Source organism: Anolis carolinensis, unplaced genomic scaffold (assembly GCF_035594765.1).
Source record: "Anolis carolinensis isolate JA03-04 unplaced genomic scaffold, rAnoCar3.1.pri scaffold_10, whole genome shotgun sequence".
In the NCBI taxonomy this organism is placed as follows: Eukaryota; Metazoa; Chordata; class Lepidosauria; order Squamata; family Dactyloidae; genus Anolis; species Anolis carolinensis.
This window is the reverse complement of record NW_026943821.1, coordinates 8,724,409-8,745,729: the sequence shown is the minus strand read 5'-3', so window position 1 is coordinate 8,745,729 and position 21,321 is coordinate 8,724,409. Positions and strand designations below refer to the sequence as shown.

Genomic DNA, 21,321 nt, shown 5'->3' with positions numbered 1-21,321 from the left:
CAGTTTCCTAGCTACCACCTTTACATACAGACATGTGAATGTTCCCTGTCCTGTCCTGGAAAGGATCCCTTCCTCTCCCTCTTCTGTCCTTGGCACTCAAAGACATTCCTCAGCATTTTGCAAATGAATCATTGTGCATTCAGTTGCCATGGCACAAGGGGTGCTCCGCTCCCACCCCCCCCCCCCCCCCCCCCCACACACACAGATTTCAGCCCAGACTGTGGCTTCTCACCTCCTTTCATTTTACCCCAAACTCCTCCATCCAAGTCTCTTCTAGGCAATATATAATTCTAGACCAGCCCTGTCTGGCCTTAGCCCTGCAAAGTGAAGAAATGGCCCTCAAAGTGAAGCGCTTTTCTTCTGGGATTGAAGTGGCAGGAATGAATGGGCTACTGCTCCAGTTTATGTGCCCAAGGAGGATTATTTTACCCTAGCCCATTCTGTCCTGCCAATATGTGTTGCAGTCCAAAACTGAAACTTTTCCAAGTATGATAATACCTTCATTCCTGGGACTTCATCACAAAGAGCTGGTGAAAATGGGGGAAAGCGGGGGGAAAGTTTCATGGGGTTCTGACTTTAAAGAAGACGAAGAATTTGCTTACTCCCATCACACTTATTACCTCCAGCTTCTAATGACACCATGCACTTAATTCCCATCACATGGGCAGGCAATTACTCCTCCCATTTCATGGGTTTGTTTGCACTCAAGACACTTTTATTTATTTATTGCAATATTCACACTTGCCTCACAGACCTCACAACCTCTGAGGATGCCTGCCATAGATTTGGGCAAAACACCAGGAGAATATGCTTCTGGAACATGGCCATACAGCCCAGAAAATTCACAGCAACCCAGTGCTTCTGGCCATGAAAACCTTCAACAACAGCTTAGGAACCATTTGCAAAACCAACACTTTAGAAACAGCGAAATACTTCACCCCACAGTTGAAGCTTGTGTCATGTGAAGGGAACCATGGGTTGCTGTTTCTTAAATGTGCAGAAAATCTGATTTTATTGTGTGTGATGAAGTCCCTAATGAATCGCCTTCCCATTTTTCAGCTAAAGGTAAAGATAAAGTTTTTCCCCTGACATTAAGTCTAGTTGTGTCTGACTCTGGGGGTTGGTGCTCATCTCCATTTCTAAACCAAAGAACCAGCGTTGTCTGTAGCCACCTCCAAGGTCATGTGGCTGGCATGGAGCACCGTTATGTTCCCGCCAGAGCCGTATCTATTGATCTACTTATATTTGCATGTTTTCAAACTGCTAGGTTGGCAGAAACTGGGGCTAACAGCAGGAGCTTACTCTGCTCCCCGGATTTGAATTACCAACCTTTCTGTCAGCAAGTTCAGCAGCTCAGTGGTTTAATCCGCTACGTCTCCAGCGGAGTATAGTATATCATATCTGAATGGGAATCCTGGGAGATTACAATCCAGAAAAGGTAACTTTCCTAAGCTCTGTATTTCCCCACCTCTATATTGTAACATCTGGAAGGTGGGCTTTTTGTTCAGCACATTCACCTAAAAACATGCATCTAGGAATGAAATATAAAATATTACACTTAACCAAAAAGAATGCAGAAGAATGTACTGGTGTTGAAGATCTGAACACAAAAGTACACATCTTCTCTCAAGCCCAGAAGGAGGCAGATTCCTGGCATGCCGCCGCAGTAAACAAGACCATATTAGTTGCAAGGCGCCACTTTTCTCTTAGCTCCACTTCACCCTGTTCACCGAGGTGGGGCACGTCAAGATTCTCCACATACTTCCTTCTAAAGCACAGAGATAAAGCTGGAAACTTGTGCATCTCTGTGTCTCCGATTAGTCTCCAAGGGCACCGAGTCAGAAATGGAAGGAGGTGGAGAAAAGAGAGGCCTCCTTCCCACCACAGCTCAGATACACTTAGAGTTACTAGAAACCCTGGTTTTGGTGTGTCACCTCCAGGTCACAGGTAGAGGTTCAAACTTCAATCTTCATGGTGTCATCCTAAGGTGCAAAAATGAATTCAAATATCAAATGCTTCAAGGTATAAATACACTTCAATGTGTTGACAAAAGCTTTCATTGCCAGAATCACTGGGTTGCTGTGAGTTTTCCGGGCTGTATGGCCATGTTCCAGAAGCATTAGCTCCTAACGTTTCGCCCACATCTATGGCAGGCATCCTCAGAGGTTGTGAGGTCTGCTGAAAACTAGTCAAGTAGGGTTTATATATCTGTGGAAAGTCCAGGTTGGGAGAAAGAACTCTTGTCTGTTGGAGGCTAGTGTGAATGTTGCAATTGATCACCTTGATTAGCATTGAATGACCTTGTAGCTTCAAAGCCTGACTGCTTCCTGCCTGGGCGAATCCTTTGTTGGGAGGTATTGGCTGGCCCTGATTGTTTCTTGTCTGGAATTACCCTGTTTTCAGAGTGTTGTTCTTTATCTACTGTCCTGATTTTAGAGTTTTTCAATACTGGTAGCCAGATTTTGTTCATTACCATCGTTTCCTCCTTTCTGTTGAAATTGTCCACATGGCTTCTCTGTGTAGTTGACATGGTGGTTGTTAGAGAGATCCAGAATTTCTGTGTTCTCCAATAATATGCTGTGTCCAGGTTGGTTCATCAAGTGCTCTGCTATGGCTGACTTCTCTAGTTGACTTAGTCTGCAGTGTCTTTCATGTTCTTTGATTCGTGTCTGGACAATGCTGCTGCATTGGTTGGTTCCTCTATAGATTTGTCCACAGCTGCATGGTATACGTTGGCCTCCTGCAGAGTTGAAACAACCCCTCTTGTCCTTTGCTGAATGTAGCATTTGTTGGATTTTCTTAGTGGTCTGTAGATAGTTTGTAGGTTGTGTTTCTTCATCAGCTTCCTAATGCGGTCAGTGATTCCCTTGATATATGGTAAGAACACTTTTCTTCTGGGTGGATCCTTATCTTTGCTCTCGTGGCTTATTCTTGGCCTTGCAGTTCTTCAGATGTCTGTGGAGTCTCCATTCGCCTGTAGAGCCCGGTTTAGATGGTTCAGTTCACCTTGGAAGAGGTGGAGTTCGCAGATTACTTTTGCACAGTCTGCCAGAGCTTTAAATATACTTTGTTTGCAACCAGGGAAAGATGTTCTGTCTGTTGCAGCCTGGCAAAGGCCAGACAATTCTGATGAGAACTATCGACCTCTTTTGTGGTGCTAGGCAAAGAGGTGCCTCAGGGCTAGGGTGCAACACTGTCTATTTTGAATGACGAGCTGTGAGACACTGTGGTTGATGCTTAAAACATCCTGCTTAGTCACCAGACTCCACCGTCATGACATCACACATTGACATTTTACAGAGGAGAACTGAGTGGGGTGTGGCAACATCAGAGTGTTCTCAAGGTGGAAAAAGTTATTATTGAGGAAGAACAGACTAGCTAGGACAGGCTGCAGCAGTTTGTTTGTGCTTGAGTCTACTGGAAAGTGTAGTCTACTTTTGTACTTTGACTTCAGCTTGCAGTAAAGGACAAAAGGCGAAAATGGAAGATTTATTTATCATGTCAGAAGCGAACCGAGGGTACAAGTTGCAATTTATTTGAAAACACAAACACAAAGTTTTAAAAAAACAACAACAACTTGGCATGATACTAAATGTCCTTTGCCCAGGAACTGGCCACTTGGAATGCCTCTGGTCTTGCTGTAAGAAGTCCTCCATTGTGCATGTTGCAGGGCTCAAACTGTATTGTAATAGGTGATCTGTGGTTTGCTCTTCTCCACACTCGCATGCCATGGACTCCACTTTGTAGCCCCATTTTTTAAGGTTGGCTCTGCAACTCGTGGTGCCAGAGCACAGTCTGTTCACTGCCTTTCAAGTCGCCCAGTCTTCTATGTGCCCAGAGGGGTGTCTCTCATCCGGCATCAGCCACTTTTAGAGGTTCTGGGTTTTTGTTAATGTGGGATTTGTGTATTGATAGTGTTTAAATGCAATTTGTGTCTTGGTTTGTATTGCATACTGATTGCATCATCCAGAGTGTACTATAGTCTGTAAAGAGTTAATTACTGAGAAGCTGTGATTACCTTGATGTGTGGCTGGAACTGGGGAGTGTCCAGACACAAGTGTTTGTGCATTACTGATTACATCAGTTCAGTTCTGTTCTGCTGTCTTCTGAGAAGTCAAGTCCTGTGTCTATTGTCTGCAAGTCTGTTTGTCTTGACCATTACTGCTTACAGTAAAACTTTGTATATAGTTTTACCAACGTCTCTGGGTGTCTCTCTGTTCTGCGTTCCACTGATTCCATCCAACTACTGCTGCGCTGCGAATTACTCTGACAGTTTTCGCCTGTCACTTTTGGACTCTCGCTTGCTGAGGTGTTCCTGTGAGTATTTCTGTACATGTTAGAAAACTATTTCTTGATTTAAGGCATGAACATTGGAAGGAGAGAGAAATCAGGACATTTTGAAAGCAACTAAAATAGCGAGATAGCAGGGGATTAATCAGGCCTGTTCCTGCCAAATAGGGTAAGCTGTTAGGTATGAAATCACCATCCCTTGTTTGGGCCTGGGAGGGAGGATCCTGACCTGGCAACCCTGGATAAGTTATTTTGAGGAACACATTCCAGCATGTTGACCAAGGGAAAGCAGGAGTTGCACTCCCCAAAAGCAGCTGGAATGGAAAGCCATCCATATTCAACACATCCCACACAGTGGAAACCAGCAGTTCCAAGAGGAGAGGAATGTCGGCGTCAGAGGGAGAGCCCGAGAAAGGGCTGCCCTGGCCTCACCGTGTCCTTGCAAAGGCACTTTGGGTGCAACATGTTAACTCCCGCTGTCCAGGAAAAGAGTACATTGATGCCCCATCCCTCCCTGGAAGCTCCACAGGGCATTTCCACAGCATTTTCCAACAAGCAAAACCTTCCCTTCTTGTTATTGTTGCAGCCTTCCCTTTTCACTCCACCCAAACCTTATCCTCTATGAAGGAATTTGCCCAGGGCTGCTGAAAACGTATCCTAATTGGGAGCATTTTCTCCTCCAGCCAAAAGCATAAGATTCTCTCAATGCTATTAAAGATTGCTTCTTTGGATAATGTGGAAGCATGTCACCCATGATCGCAAAAGGAGAAAGTGAAAGAGATAAACCAGAACTTTTCAAAAGCAACTCAAAAAACAGGAGGCCCGAAACCAACTGGGATTGTCCCTACCAAATCGAGACAGTTAGACCAGTGGTTCTCAACCTTCCTAATTCCGCGACCCCTTAATACAGCTCCTCATGTTGTGGTGACCCCCAACCATAAAATTACTTCCATTGCTACTTCATAACTGTACTTTTGCTACTGTTATGAATCGTAATGTAAATATCTGATATGCAGGATGTATTTTCATTCACTGAACCAAATTTGGCACAAATACCCAATATGCCCAAATTTGAATACTTGTGGGGTTGGGGGGGGGGGGGTTGATTTTTCCATTTGCGAGTTGTAGATTTATAATTTACCCACAATCAAAGAGCATTCTGAAATCCACCAACTATGGAATTGAATCAATCTTGTCACACAGAACTCCCATGACCAACAAATACTGGAAGGGTTTGGTGGGCATTGACCTTGAGTTTTGGAGTTGTAGTTCACCTACATCCAGAGAACACTGTGGACTCAAACAATGATGGATCTGGACCAATGGCACAATTATTCAATATGCCCAAATGTGAACACTGGTGGAGTTTGGGGAAAATTGACTTTGAAATTTGGGAGTTGTAGTTGCTGGAATTTACAGTTCACCTATAATCGAAGAGCCCCTTGAATCCCACCAACAATAGAACTGGGCCAAAGGACAGGTAGACAGATCTTCAGCCTTCTCTGCCAAAGGGCTCACCTAAGACCATCAGAAATAAGTGTTTTCTGATGGACTTTGGTGACCCTTCGGAAGCCCCCTTGCAACCCCACGGGGGTCCCGACCCGCAAATTGAGAAAGGTTGAGTTAAATGGTGTGTATGTTTTATATTTTGTTATATTGTATTGTTCTGGGCATGGCCCCATGTAAGCCGCCCCGAGTCCCTGTAGGGGAGATGGTGGTGGGGTATAAATAAAGTTTTATATTATTATTATTATTATTATTATTATTATTATTATTATTATTATTATTATATTATTATTATAAGGGGAAGAAAAGTACACTTGGTGTCACAGCCATACTCATGAATAGCCTCTCTGCTATAAACATCCCTTTCAAAATCCAGGTTGAGAGGGATTTATATGCTATTCAAAAGCTAGCACGCTCCTGCACATGGCTGTGACATGAAGTGTACTTTTTTCCTAAATACTGGTTGATCCTGACCAAACAGCCAGCAAGAGTAATCTGCTGTGTATGGTATCAGCTGACAAGCATGTGGACAATTTCAACAGAAAGGAGGAAACTATGAAAACGAACAAAATCTGGCTACCAGTATTTAAAAAAACCTCTAAAATCAGTACAGTAAATAAAGAACAACACTAAAACATAGGATAATTCCAGACTGGAAACAATTGGGGCCAGATAACACATCCCAACAAAAGATTCCCCCAAGCAGGAAGCAGCCAGGCTTTGAAGCTGCAAGGCCATTCAATACTAATCAAAGTGGCCAATTGCAACAGACAAGAGTTCTTTCTTTCTGCCACCCTGAACACTGCACAGATATATAAACCTCACCTGCCTAGTTTCCAACAAACCTTGCAATTTCTGAGGATGTCTGCTGTAGATGTGGGCTAAATTTCAGGAGAGAATGCTTTTGGAACATGGCCATACAGTTTGGAAAACTCACAGCAACCAAGAGTACAACTCATACCAAATTCCTGCTAAGTGCACGCAAAGGACTTCAGTCAAGGGCCAACCCTGCCTCATAGGATTGTTAGAAGCATTAAATGTGGGCAAACCCTCACTGTGGCTGTTCTGAGATCCTCAGGGTGCAAATGTGTTGACTTCATTAGCAAGTGGGATGGCTTTTTCCTTCTGTGCCCATGCCACTGAAACATGTTTGGAATGTCTTGGCACTTATCTCAGGAAGAGCACTTATGTCTAAGCTCAAGAGCGCTCTTCACAAATCTAGGAATGTGAACCTCTCATCTCAAAACGGCTTGATCTTTGGCTCTGTCCCTCATGTCCATTCTGATCCCACTTGGTAGTTGCCTTTGTAACTATTCATTCCTACTTGAGCTGAGTCGTGCATTGTGTGTGTGTGTCTTTTTATAGAAACTGGGAAAATTATATTTTGGGGTTATAGTTCCCAGAATCCCCCACCATGCTGGCTGTCACCGAGAGGGGAGCAATTGCAAGCTCTATCACAGGCATGGGCAAACTTGGGCCGCCCAAAAGTTTTGGACTTCAACTCCCACCATTCCTGACAGCATCAGGCCCCTCTCAACAAAGGATTCCCCCAGGCAGGCAGCAGCCAAGCTTTGAAGCTGCAAGGCTATTCAATGCTAATCAAGATGATCAATTGCAACATTCACATTTGCCTCAAACAGACAAGAGTTCTTTCTTCCACCTTGGACATCATTCCACAGATATATAAACCCCACTGGCCCACTTTCCAACAAACTTCACAACCTCTTGAGCAGGGGTCCCCAAACTAAGACCCGGGGGTCGGATGCGGCCCATCGAAGCCATTTATCTGGCCCCCACAGCACAAGGGCAGAAGGGGGTTGGGCTAAATGATCCAAGGGGTCTCTTCTTCTCTTACAACCATCATTATTATTATTATTATTATTATTATTATTATTATTATTATTATTATTATTATTATTATTATTAGAAACCCAACAAGATGAGTCCACAGCAGACACTCTGCTAGTTGTTGTATTGGATCACACGTCGGACACTTCCCAAGTGTCTAGGACTGTGTGATGTATCGGCTGGGTGGCCATCTGTCAGGGATGTTTTGCTTGTGCTTTTGGTGCGCAGAGGCAGAAGGGGGTTGGACTAAGGGTCTCTTCCAACCTTCTTTTTTATTATAAGTATGACACAGCAAACAAGATAGATCTGCTGAATTTCGTTTCACAAAATCACAAGTCGAACACTTCCCAAGTATCTAGGACTGTGTGATGTATTTTCGGATGACGTGTGCAGATCCCAGAAGGGTGGCCTTCTGCAGTTGGCAGATCGTAATTTTGTCAATGTCTATTGTTTCCAAATGCCGGCTGAGATCTTTTGGCACGGCACATTTTTTATTATTATTATTGTTATTATTATTATTAACATTGAGGCTGGCTGGCCATCTGTCAGGGATGCTTTGCTTGTGCTTTCAGTGCACAAAGGCAGAAGGGGATTGGACTCAATGGCTCAAAGGGTCTCTTCCAACCCTCTTTATTATTATTATTATTATTATTATTATTATTATTATTATTATTATTATTATTATTATTGCTCAGTGGCCAACTATAGTGGCCAACTCAGTGGCCCGCCAACAGTCCAAAGGATCATGAACTGGCCCCCTGTTTAAAACGTTTGAGGACCCCTGCTCTTGAGGATGCCTGCCATAGATATGGGTGAAACATCAGGAGAGAATGCTTCCGGAACATTGCCATACAGCCTGGAAAACTCAGCAGCTCAATGAGATTGCATTTTTGCATATGAAATGACTACTGAGGGCACAGGAGCAGCATCAAGGGGGAAACGGGTAACCTTAATCCGTGGCTCCGCTGCCCTCCCTGTCATTCTGTCTCCTCACTGTCCTGCGCTCCCCCCTTCAGCTGCTTCCTTTGTTTTGAAATGAATCTCCGCACTCTTTGTTTCCTTTGAAATCAGCCTCGGAGAGACTGAATCAATATTTACTGGCCCAGACCTTGGCCGGCAGGAACACAATGGGTCTTGATATATTGAGGCCTGGCTGAGGGCCAGAGAACACCCAGGGATCTATGAAAAGGAGTAAAGAAGCAACGCAAGGCAGCCTTTTGGTGCAGGTGCTGACACAGAAGGAGCAAAGCTTGGACAGCTTCCTCTTTGGGACAACTCCTAGCATGGCGGACTGCGAGGTGTCATCCAAAAGAGTAACATTTACAAACTCACGGAGAAAAGGCCATTTTCTTTGCAAATCAACCAGGACGGCCCCAATCCTCATTCCGTGCCACATCGTCTTACCTCGACTCACGCGCTGCTTTGCACCTGACAGGATCCCTGGAGTGTCTATAAGGCTGATGCTCTCCAGGACTTGGTTGGGCAAGTGAGCACACAGGAACCTGAGCAAAGAGAGAAGGCCAGAGTCAGAGAAAAGAGCAATGAAAAGGGTTGTGTCTTGCATAGTTGCCTTAAGACAATATACAGTCCCCATCTAAACTAGGGCTGGGTCCGAGTGCAATTCCAGTTCCCATAGTGCAGTGGTTCCCAAACTTTTTTTGACCAGCGACCTCTTGACCAGGGACCAGTCTTGAACATTAGTACCAAAAAGTGTTACGAATTTGTTTTTGGTGAACTTTAGATTTGGTTTGGTTATCTGGGGTTCAGAAAACTGCATTGGCTAGACCACATCAGCTCTAGTTTCTGATACCAAGCATATGCCATCCAGTAGTCGCCATCTGCTTGCCCACAGAAAACCATATTTAATAGTCTAGAACTGATGTGGTCTATCCAATGCAATTTTCTGAATTGGCACTCCAAATAATTCCAGGAACAGGCCTAAAAACGAAGACACGGTGGCGCCCCTGTTTCCAGGTACCACATGGAACAGCTCCACTCAGGGGGAGGGAGGAGGAGGAGAAGCAGCAGTCAGGAGACTTGTTGTCAGCGCCCAGAGGCGGTTCAACCACCAGGACAACTAGGCAGTTGCCTGTGGTGCCATCTTGTTGGGGGCGCCATCGAGGCAACTCCTGTCTCCTGCAGCCTGCCTCTGCAAGGTATTGAACTGCTTTTTCTGTTGATTTGTTGTAAAACATTATGTTTTAGTGCTTAATTTGTAAAATTGTAATGTAATTTGATGTTTAATAGGCTTTTCCTTAATCCCTCCTTATTATCAAACATTTTTGCTTATCCAACGCTTTTATTTTTCAGTGATTGGTTTGGGGTGGGGCGCGCCAAAATTCTGTTCACCTACACTTGAAAAATACCTAGGGCCGGCTCTGTCAGCGCCTTTCGTGGGTAGTCAGCCTCTCCCCTCCCGACATCCCTGTTGCCTCGGCAATAGAAGAGGGTTTCAGAAGACCAGTCGCTCTCGTTGCAACGGTGAGGCCGCGGACCATATTTTAGTTCTTGGGGACCACTGGTGGTCCACGGACCACAGGTTGGGAATCATTGCCATGGTGCCTCGCCAATTGCTATGTTGGCTAGAACTAGTGGGCATTAAGACTAAAACATATGAAGATCATAGTTCAACAGTCCTGTCTCAAGCCTTTGAACGCAGGCATCTAATGCCAGAACATCTTATCCCCCTCATACATGGCCATATAATCCAGATCACATTGGATAACCCACATAGGTGTTATGGGTTATCCGATGTATATAAATCGACATTGTCATATAATCAAGTTCAAAGCAGATAATCTGGATTTTACATGGCAGTGTAGAAGGGGCCTTAGTCTATTCTTTATTTATTATGTTTGTGTCATATCCCACCTTTAGACACAATAGTGCAACAACTTCTGGTGTGAGAGAATCAGCCATCTACAGAGATGTTGCCCAGGGGACACCTGGAGCAGACAGATGAGAGCTCACTCTGTCTCAAGGATTCGAACCACCAACCTTTAGGTCTGCAGTTCAGACGGCACAAGGGTTTAACCCATTTCGCCATCTCAGCTGAAGGATGCCTAGAGAAGTGACATTTTGTCAGACTTGGATAAATGAGACCACGGATACTGGTCCTCCTGATCCTGTATTCAATGCTTGTTTGGCTCATAATGTACAGTAGAGTCTCACTTATCCAACACTCGCTCATCCAACGTTCTGGATTATCCAACGCATTTTTGTAGTCAATGTTTTCGATACATCGTGATATTTTGGTGCTAAATTCATAAATACAGTAATTACTACATAGCATTACTGTGTATTGAACTACTTTTTCTGTCAAATTTGTTGTATAACATGATGTTTTGGTGCTTCATTTGTAAAATCATAATGTAATTTGACATTTAATAGGCTTTTCCTTAATGCCTCCTTATTATCCAACATATTCGCTTATCCAACATTCTGCCGGCCTGTTTATGTTGGATAAGTGAGACTCTACTGTATTTTCAAAAATGCCTTGGAGATTTAAAATCAAAAGGTGTTTTCAAATAACGGATTACATATTTTAAACAGGAAACAGAGCCCCTCCTGCCTTCCTAAAAATAAGCAAGATTGTTCTTAAATTCTCCGCTTCAGCCAAGGCTGGCTCTACAGTTTTTCCTGCTTTGAGTGAAGGACAACTTTGCCATCACATCCCACTTTTCTGTACCAAGACTTAGACAGCAGTTAAGTGATCAGAAGCTAATGAAATTATTTCTCATTTTCAGGGTATTCTTTTTATGTAGCTAATTAGGTTATCGGTATCTCCCAATCCAACTTCATGTGGGTCAGATTATGGGGTCCGAACGAAGACCCTCATTCCCTGGAGGGAAACAAGGTGGGGCAAACAAAGAACTAAAGCCAGAGTTCTGCTATGCTCCGAGGGTGGGGTTGATGTTTACAAAGCCTTTGATGGAGGAAGGCACATGCATCATCCAGTATAAACAGGGATGCTAAAAGTAGAGCTTGCCGGAAAAAACCCAGGGACATCCAACTCCAAAAGTTTCCCACTGTCCTGGGCCAAATGGCAGCCAACAGTAGCTTTAAAGACGTCCGCACCAGTTTGAAAGGATGGTAACTGCATCTTTCATAAAGAGGCTTGAGCTGTATAAATAGATCTCCAGGTTAAGCAAGGAGTTGTAGCCTTGGAAAAACAGTGTGTTTCTGTCACTGGTCAAAACCTTTGCTTCAGACAACGTGGCTTTTTGGGATGGATGGGAACAGTGCAGCCCTCTGGAGATGACTGGATTGAAATTCCCATGAACCTTAAATCAATGCTGGAGAAAGCTGGGAGCTGCAGCTTTCATAAAGACATGGCCATAGTGATGGGGAGGGGATTCTAGGAGTTACAATATACAAAAGTATATTTTCCCAGCTCTGCTTTAAAGTCACATTCCCTGAATGTTTTCCCACCCATACAAATAGGAACCCATCTCACAGGGCTCACTGGACAGAGCAGCTCTATCTGTTTCTTCAGTCACTATTTTTTAAAGTGGGATCATCAAACAGAGCATTGGGTTGGTGTGAGTTTTCCGGGCTGTATGGCCATGTTCCAGAAGCATTCTCTCCTGGCGTTTCACCCACATCTCAGAGGTTGTGAGATCTATTGGAAACTAGGCAAGTGAGGTTTATATATCTGTGGAATGTCCAGGATGGGAGAAAGAACTCTTGTCTGCTTGGTGCAAGTGTGAAAGTTGCAATTAACCACCTTGGTTAGTATTGAATGGCCTTGCAGTTTCAAAGCCTGACTGCTTCTTGCCTGGGGGAATCCTTTGTTGGGAGGTGTTAGCTGGCCCTGATTGTTTCGTGTCTGGAATTCCCATTTTCTGAGTGTTGTTCTTTATTTACTGTCCTGATTTTAGAGTTTTTTAAATATTGGTAGATATATTTTGTTCATTTTCATGGTTTCCTCCTTTCTGTTGAAATTGTCCACATGTTTGTGGATTTCAGTGGCTTGTTTACATAGTCTGACATAGTAGTTGTTAGAGCGGTCCAGCATTTCTGGTCAAGACTGGAAGCAATCCGGGCCAGCTAACACCTCTCAACAACGGATTCTCCCAGGCAGGAAGCAGCCAAGCTTTGAAATTGCAAGGCCATTCAATGCTAGGTGGACAATTCCAACATTCACACTTGCCTCAAGCAGACAAGAGTCCTTTCTCCCACCCTGGACATTCCACAGATATATAAACCTCACTTGCCTAGTTTCCAGCAGACCTCACAACCTCTGAGGATGCCTGCCATAGATGTGGATGAAACATCAGGAGAGAATGCTTCTGGAACATGGCTATACAGCCGGAAAACTCAAAGAAACCCAATGAGAGAAGTTTTCCCTTCTGGTCTTGTCTCTCTTCTGCACAGCTGTTACGGTGCAGAAGAGCTCAGTCTTGTAATGCATTTGGCTACCCTACTCCCTGCATATCTTCCCTTACAAAACTCAAGCTTCCCTCCCTATTTCCCCCCCCGGCCTCGGTCTTGTGGGAACAGCTCCCTCCTGGCTCTAACAGCCAACACATCTGGAAAGCTAATTCATTTCCCAACTGCTAGGAGATGGCTATGGGGTGTTACCAGGACATCCTGGCACGGAAATCCCTGCTGCATTCCAGAGAGCTGGGCTTGCCTTCTCCCTCAGTCCTGTGTCCTTCCCCTCGTCAAAGAATAGGGAGGGTGGGAACAGGTGGCCTTTTGCATTCCACACTGAGCTCTTTCTCCTTGTTTCCCTCTCCCCAAATATGCTGTGAGGCAGTTGGTTAGTATCTGCAGGACATCACAAAAGAGAGAGAAAGAGGGCATTCTGTGGGACCCTACAACAGGAATGGAGTCTACTATGTTCAAGCCTATTTTCCCCACCAAGTGCCATGTTCATGATTAAGTATGGACACTTATACCTGGGTATTTGAGGGTTGTTGTGTGCCTTCAAGTTGGAAGCCTATCCTGTGCCTTTCTTGCAATGTTAATTCAGAAAGAGTTTGCCTTTCCTTTCTATTGGTGCTAAGAGAGAGTAACATTCAGAGTCACTCAATCTATATACAGTAGAGTCTCACTTATCCAAGCTAAACGGGCCGGCAGAAGCTTGGATAAGTGAATATCTTGGATAATAAGGAGGGATTAAGGAAAACCCTATTAAACATCAAATTAGGTTATGATTTTACAAATTAAGCACCAAAACATCATGTTTTACAACAAATTTGACATAAAAAGTGGTTCAATACGCAGTAATGTTATGTTGTAATTACTGTATTTACGAATTTAGCAGCAAAATATCACGATATATTGAAAACATTGACTACAAAAATGGCTTGGATAATCCAGAAGCTTGGATAAGCAAGGCTTGAATAAGTGAAACTCTACTGTATATAAAAGGGTAATGAAATTTCGGCCTAGGACAAAACAACAAAACTACACATCCCAGAAACACTAAACTTGGCAGCACAACCCCTCATCCATGCCTCTACGTTCATACAACAAAAAGGAAAGAAAAATAAAGTCCTAATTAGAGGGAGAGGAATAATTGTTTTTATCCAATTGCTGCCAGTTAGAAGGCTAAGCTCCGTCCACTTGGTCTCCTAGCAACCCACTGAGCCCAGGGGACAGGCAGAGTTAGGCCTCACTTAGGCCTCTTCTACACTGCCTTTAAAATACAGATTATCTGATTTGAACTGGATTATATGGCAGTGTAGACTCAAGGCCCTTCCACGCAGCTATATAATCTTAGATTATCTGCTTTGAACTGGATTATCTGGACTCCACACTGCCATATAATCCACTTCAGTGGGCATTTTATACAGCTGTATAGAAGAGGCCTCATATAATCCAGTTCTAAGCAGATAATATAAGATTATAAATATAATATGTAATAATTACTGTGATATAATAATACAGAACAATATAATCTCTAATATCAGGACAGTAAATAAAGAGCAACACTCTGAAAGCACAAGCCACAGCAATGCGTGACCGGGCAAAGCTAGTGAGTAACTATGGTACAGTGGGGATTTGAACCCCAGGGCCCTTCCACATGTCATGTACAAATATAATGTATGGTTTGAATTGAATTGTGTGAAAGATGTATCGTTGGGAGGGACCTAATTGGGCCTAAAAAGACACAATTACATGTTTCAGGCTGGAAAAACGTCTATCATTCACTTACAACTTTGGAACAACATCAGCAAAAATATTGCTATATAAGAGACCTTTTAACAACCCAAAATTGTGACAGACAGCTGCACTGTTCACCCGCCGTGCTCTATTGAAAGAGATGGTTACCTTGGAGTGTCAGATCTGTTATGAAAAGCAGGAGTCTGATCACTTGCCTCCTTTTTTCAAGGGAAGAGAAAGGAGTGTGATTCTGGAGTCATGACACAATTGCATGGAGTCCATTCTGCTGGAGGAAAAACCAGATCTGATCCTTGGCATTGTTCTTAGGGAAAGAGGATTCATTTTGGTGTTTCAGAGATTTTGGAAGTACACATTGGAACTGTGTTGGCAGGCTGCAGAGAAAGCAGGGTCTGGCCTAAGCAAGTTCTTCTCCAAGGAGGGAGAAAGGATATGGTAATATTTGGATGCATGAGGATGAATGAATATATATGTGTAGTGTGAATGTTGAGAAAAATATAATTCCCTTTTGTTTATTAGCCAATGTAACTGTAGATTGGGTTGTTGTATGTTTTTTGGGCTGTGTGGCCATGTTCCAGAAGTATTCTCTCCTGATGTTTCGCCCACATCTATGGCAGGCATAGATGTGGGCGAAACATCAGGAGAGAATACTTCTGGAACATGGCCACACAGCCCAAAAAACATACAACAACCCAATCTACAGTTACATTGGCTAATAAACAAAAGGGAATTATATTTTTCTCAACATTCACACTACACATATATATTCATTCATCCTCATGCATCCAAATATTACCATATCCTTTCTCCCTCCTTGGAGAAGAACTTGCTTAGGCCAGACCCTGCTTTCTCTGCAGCCTGCCAACACAGTTCCAATGTGGGCGAAACGTCAGGAGAGAATACTTCTGCAACATGGCCACACAGCCCGAAAGACATACAACAACCCTGTGATCCCGGCCATGAAAGCCTTCGACAACACATTAACTGTAGATTGTTTGTGGATTCATTGGACATAGAATCTGTATGTCCAATGTTGTTCTTTGTGTAAAAATTCTGACATACCCTCTCACACTGAAATTGCAATAAAAAGAAGCTTTGTTTAAAAAGTATTCATGACACACAGAGCCATATTACCCAGAATATCAAGGCAGAAAATCCCACAATATCTGCTTTGAACTGGATTATCTGAGTCCACACTGCCATATATTCCAGTTCAAAGCAGAAAATGTGGGTTTTATTCAGCTGTATAGAAGGGGCCCTGGCCTCCAGAGTCATAATCTAATGCTCAAACTATGCTGGCTCTCCAGATTGAAAACTGGAAAGTGCTTCTGTCTCTTTAATGCTTGTGGAGAAGAGGGAATTTCAGCCAGTGTTGCTTTTCCTGACCCCAGGTAACTAGCAACACTGCTGAAATTCCCTCATATCCATGACTAATGAAGGTACAGAAGCTTTCGCTAATTTTTATGTTACCCAAACAAGAATATCAAACTAAGAAAGGCAGGAGTTTGCCTTTGTCTCTGCCTACTGGGAAGGGTAGTCTTCAAAACTCTGCTCATTTTTTCCTCCCCACCTTCCCCTTTTTATGTGACATCAAACAAACATGGCAAGGATTGCAGGGTTGTTGTATGTCTTTCGGGCTGTGTGGCCATGATCCAGAAGTATTCTCTCCTGACGTTTCGCCCACATCTATGGCAGGCATCCTCAGAAGTTGTGAGGTATGGAGAAACTAAGTAAGGAAAGGAAAGAATATATATCTGTGTAGAGTCCAGGGTGTGGCAAGAGTCCTTTGTCACTGGGAAGCCAGCATTAATGTTTCAGTTAATCACCCTAATTAGCATTGGAAAGGTTTTGTCCCTTGCTTGGGGGCATCCTTTGTTCAGTCATTAGCTGTCCTCTGCCCTCAGAGTGTTGGTTCCCATCTACTGTTTTGATTTTGGAGTTTTTTTTAATACTGGTAGCCAGATTTTGTTCATTTTCATGGTTTCTTCCTTTCTGTTGAAGTTGTCCACATGCTTGTGGATGGCAAGGATTCCTAATTCTGCTTCAAAATCTGCATGACAGATATACATTCAACAAAGCTCCTCACTCCCCTCAAATTGCAGAGGTAAATGTCACATCAAGGAAGCCACTCCCTGCTCCATTTTCGTTGCACAATTATTAAGCACCAGCATTCTGGACCAGGGAAAGTAAAGGTTGCCAGAAGAAGGATAGAGGTAGTTCCTACTTAAATCATCATCATCATCATCATCATCATCATCATCATCATTTAATTACTTATTAATCGCCCTCCATCCAAGATGGTCTAGGCGATTTACAAGATAAAATAGTAAAGGATAAAAATACATACATACAAATATTGATAAAATTAACATAGATTAAAAGCTCTAGTAAATAGAGAGCCCAAAGCAAAGACATAATTTAATTTACATTCTCAGGGGTCAAATCCCTGATGGTATTAAGTTCTTTGTAGTCTCCTTTTTTGCTATGTTCTAGGTCTTGAAATGGTGGAGTGCATAAATCTTAGAACAGCCACCATTTTCTTCTGGATCTATTCGTGGTGGTTGGTTTAAGAGACGGAGAAAGACAGGGAGAAGATGCCCAGAAGTACATGAAGCCAAGGCTTTCATTCCTTTTATGGTGCATCAAAATGGGACAGGGGAATTTTTAGCTGGTGTAGCTTTTCTCCCACTCGCAATATAAGCTCAAATCAAGGCAGTTGGTATCTTGTGCTTCTGGTTAAAATACCTTCAAATGGGCTGTCAAAGACACTGGAGAAAGTGTGGTTTGAGTGTCAGATTAAGACCGGAAAGACACAGGCTTGAAATCCCTATCCAGCCATGAAGATGGTTGCCTGAACACGGGTGGTCACTGTCTTTCAACCCAACTTCTCTCACAGGGTTGTTGGGATGATATGAGGATGGTGGAGAAGAACTCTGTATGTTACACTGAGCTTATGATTTGATATACTTGTAACAGAGAGAGGAATTTTGTCTGAAAGGGGGTGGAGGGAATGGTCATATAGGGTGAAACACAAGTGTTGGAAAGGAAAGCACAAATCCTTTGAATCTAATTCAGAGGAAAATAAGACAGTCCATCTAACTCCGCATTGTTAACTCTGCCCAGCAGCAGTGGCTTTCCAGCAGGATTCTTCTCTTAGTACAGTGGTTCTCAACCACTTGTCTGAGTGGTTCTCAAACACCCAGGTGTTTTGGCCTACAACTCCCAGAAATCCCAGTCAGTTTACTAGCTGTTAGGATTTCTGGGAGGTGAAGGCCAAAAACATCTGGGGACCCCAGGTTGAGAACCATTGCTTACTGTAGTAGTTTCCCATCCAATATTCACCAGTGGCCCCGGTGGCGCAATGGGTTAAACCTCTGTGCCTGCAGGACTGCTGACCGAAAGGTTGGCGGTTCGAATCTGGGGAGCGGGGTAAGCTCCCATCTGTCAGCTCCAGCTTCTCATGCGAGAACATGAGATAAGCCTCCCACAGGATAGTAAAACATCCAGGTGTCCACTGGGCAACATCCTTGCAGACGGCCAATTCTCTCACACCAGAAGCGACTTGCAATTTCTTGTCACTCCTGACACGGAAAAAAGACCCAGTATTGACTATGCTTAGCTTCTGAAATCAGACAAGAGATCAGGCATGCAGCATCCCCTCCAACATTTCAAAGATGAAAACCCGAACGTGTGAGGCCAAGCAATGTCAGAGTGTGGTCAAGGTGGCAAATATTATTAATGAGAAAGAACAGACAAGCTGCAGAGCCTGCAACAGTTTGCTTTTGCCTGAATCTACTTGGGAAGGGCAGGATTTTTCTCTTCTCTCTTCAGAATTAATATAGTACAAACTCCCTTTGCATTTTGTATTTAGTCTGCATAACTGAGGCAATCTGAAAACTAAGAGGAAAGTGAAAGGAGAAAAATATAAAATATAGATTACAGTAGAATCTCACTTATCCAACACTCGCTTATCCAACATTCTGGATTATCCAACGCATTTTTGTAGTCAATGTTTTCAATATATCATGATATTTTGGTGCTATATTCGTAAATACAGTAATTACTACATAGCATTACTGCGTATTGAACTACTTTTTCTGTCAAATTTGTTGTATAACACGATATTTTGGTGCTTAATTTGTAAAATCATAACCTATTTTGATGTTTAATAGGCTTCTCCTTAATCTCTCCTTATTATCCAACATATTCGCTTATCCAATGTTCTGCCGGCCCGTTTATGTTGGATAAGTGAGACTCTACTGTATCTGCTTTGAATTGGATTATATAGCAGAGTAGACTTATAATGCAGTTCAAAACAGACAATCTGGGTTGTATAGCAGTGTAGAAAGGGCCTCAGACATTTTAAAAAGCTGTTGAAAAAGTGAGATGGCAGAGGACTCAGCTTATTAAATTAACACAATTGACATTTACATGTAATATTAAAATTAAAAGAGGGTTATTTAAAAAGGATGATTTTGGGAAGATATGGGGAAAATTTATAGAGTTTGTATATGTAGAAGGAAAGGGGGAAAAACCTGTAAAAGAAACAATGGAATTTTGGAAATAAATATTGTAATTGGCTGGCCTGGGGTGAAGGGATAGCACTAGGTGAAGGGTAACAAAAGGTAAATAATATGAGTATGTAATATAGTTAGAGAGTGAAAATACCATAGGAGCTATGATATACATAACTCTGTATTGCAATTTGTTAAAGAATGTATAAGTTTTAAGTACTGAATATGTAAAATTCAAAATTTTTCAATAATTTAAATAAAAAACTGGGGAGGGGGGAAATTAACACAATTGGAGGGTATGGTGTTCAGGATGATTAAAGAATGTGCATAAAGGTCAGAAAATACAGGAGAAGGGGAATAACACCCCAAATGTGGGCGCTTACCTGTTAAGAAAGGTGTTTCCAAAGGGGTTGAGTTTTCTGAAAGGCTTTTTGGGGTCGACAATGAGAGCGTTGCCCGGTATGATCCCCTCTGTTTCTCCATGCATCACAGCGATGAAAGAGTCGGTGGTGGGTTCAGGCCCAATGCGACTCCCCGGGATATCCTGCTCCAGCAGGTATTTGATGAAGGTGGTCTTCCCGGTGGAGTACTGGCCCACCACCAGCACCATGGGTTTATTGTCAAAGTCGGCATCTTCCAGGGCTGGTGAATGGAAATCATGGAAGCGGTAGAATTCCTCCACCGGGAGCAGCTTCCTCTTGTAAAGGTCTTTGAGGCCCTCAGTAACTGTGCGGATCACCTCGGGTGTCTTCTTCTCATTCTTCTTCATCCAGCTGAACATCTTGGCTGCACTGAGAAAATGGCACGATGCCGACTCTCTTGGAATGAAGGTTCAAATGAGATATCTGTGGTGAAAACAAAATGTGAGAGGAACAGGGAGAGTTGGAATGTGGCTCTGCTTAAAGTTGGGATGAAAAGTCCTTTTCACTTGACAGAGAAATAGATCTGGAAAGTCCAAAACAAAATACCTTGATGGGGTCCGAAAAAAGTGACCCAGATACTTCTGAAATCTAAGTGTTGAAAGAATATCCACTAAGTTTGTGGGTCTCTCCAATCCGTTCTGGACCCAAAATAAACTTAAAACAGCAGCTCCTTTGGGTGGTGCCTTTGCAGATCTTCTAAGTCAAAGAGGCTTGCCTTGGGTGGGTTGGTCCAGATACTTAAAGAAGCCAAGAGCTTAGCAGAGCCGATCCCCAGAGAGATTCCCTTCTACAGTAAGCGGAGGATCTTCGGATGATATTCTCAAAATGTGCTTATTATCCAAAATCCGGCTCCTGAATGCACAGAATTAACTTTGGGTTTCAAAGAAAGTAGGTTGGGAATTACTGAGTTTCTTCTGTCCTTAAATAAAAGACGTCACTTCTTCCAAAGGCTATGAGAAGAGCCAGAAAGCCAGCACCGCACAGTGCAGTCCTGGCAAAGGCAGCGTGGGGGGAAAGACACATACAGAGATGCCAGTTTCAGATGGAAAATCCCTCTTGTTTGTTTGTGGAATTGTTAATTTCCCCCCCTCCCTGCTTCAGGGATCCCAAAGAGCATCTGAAGAGGATTCCTCCCAGGGAGAGACATTGGCTGTCGGGATGAATGGCTGCCAAGAGGCAGGGAGCAGAATACATTAACATAAATTATTTGGGAAGGGACGGGAGGGTTGGGATAGTCAGCAACTTGAGAGCAAGTATTGTGCCAAAAAATGATGGGCATTTTTTCGCCTCTCTCCAAAGTTGCAAGAATGTGGCTGGGAAATAATGGCCTTTGATGCCACCATGTGGTTCAAAGGGGGAAAATAAGCTTTGGGGTTTCTTTTTTTTCTTTTTTTTAGTAGACTAAGTGACCAACCTAGCAGTTCGAAAACATGCAAATGTGAATAGATCAATAGGTACCGCTCCGGCGGGAAGGTAACAGCGCTCCATGCAGTCATGCCGGCCACATGACCTTGGAGGAGTCTACGGACAATGCCGGCTCTTTGGCTTAGAAATGGAGATGAGTCACGGCTGGACTTAACGTCAGGGGAGAACCTTTACCTTTACCTAAG

At 43.3% G+C, this 21,321-nt stretch overlaps 2 protein-coding genes across 2 annotated transcripts in view; both read right to left on the bottom strand.

The window, feature by feature from the left end:
• ehd2 (EH domain containing 2) overlaps nt 1–21,187 on the bottom strand; it is a 36,343-nt gene extending 15,156 nt beyond the window's left edge. Inside the window, exons 1-2 of the mRNA XM_062962584.1 lie at nt 19,673–21,187; nt 9,049–9,146 (exon numbers count right to left, since the gene is read on the bottom strand). Coding sequence (XP_062818654.1) covers nt 9,049–9,146; nt 19,673–20,070 — 496 coding nt within the window. The 5' untranslated portion in view covers nt 20,071–21,187. The remainder of the gene's footprint in view (nt 1–9,048; nt 9,147–19,672) is intronic.
• LOC134293811 (uncharacterized) overlaps nt 1–21,321 on the bottom strand; it is a 292,347-nt gene that overhangs the window by 240,327 nt on the left and 30,699 nt on the right. The window lies entirely within an intron of this gene.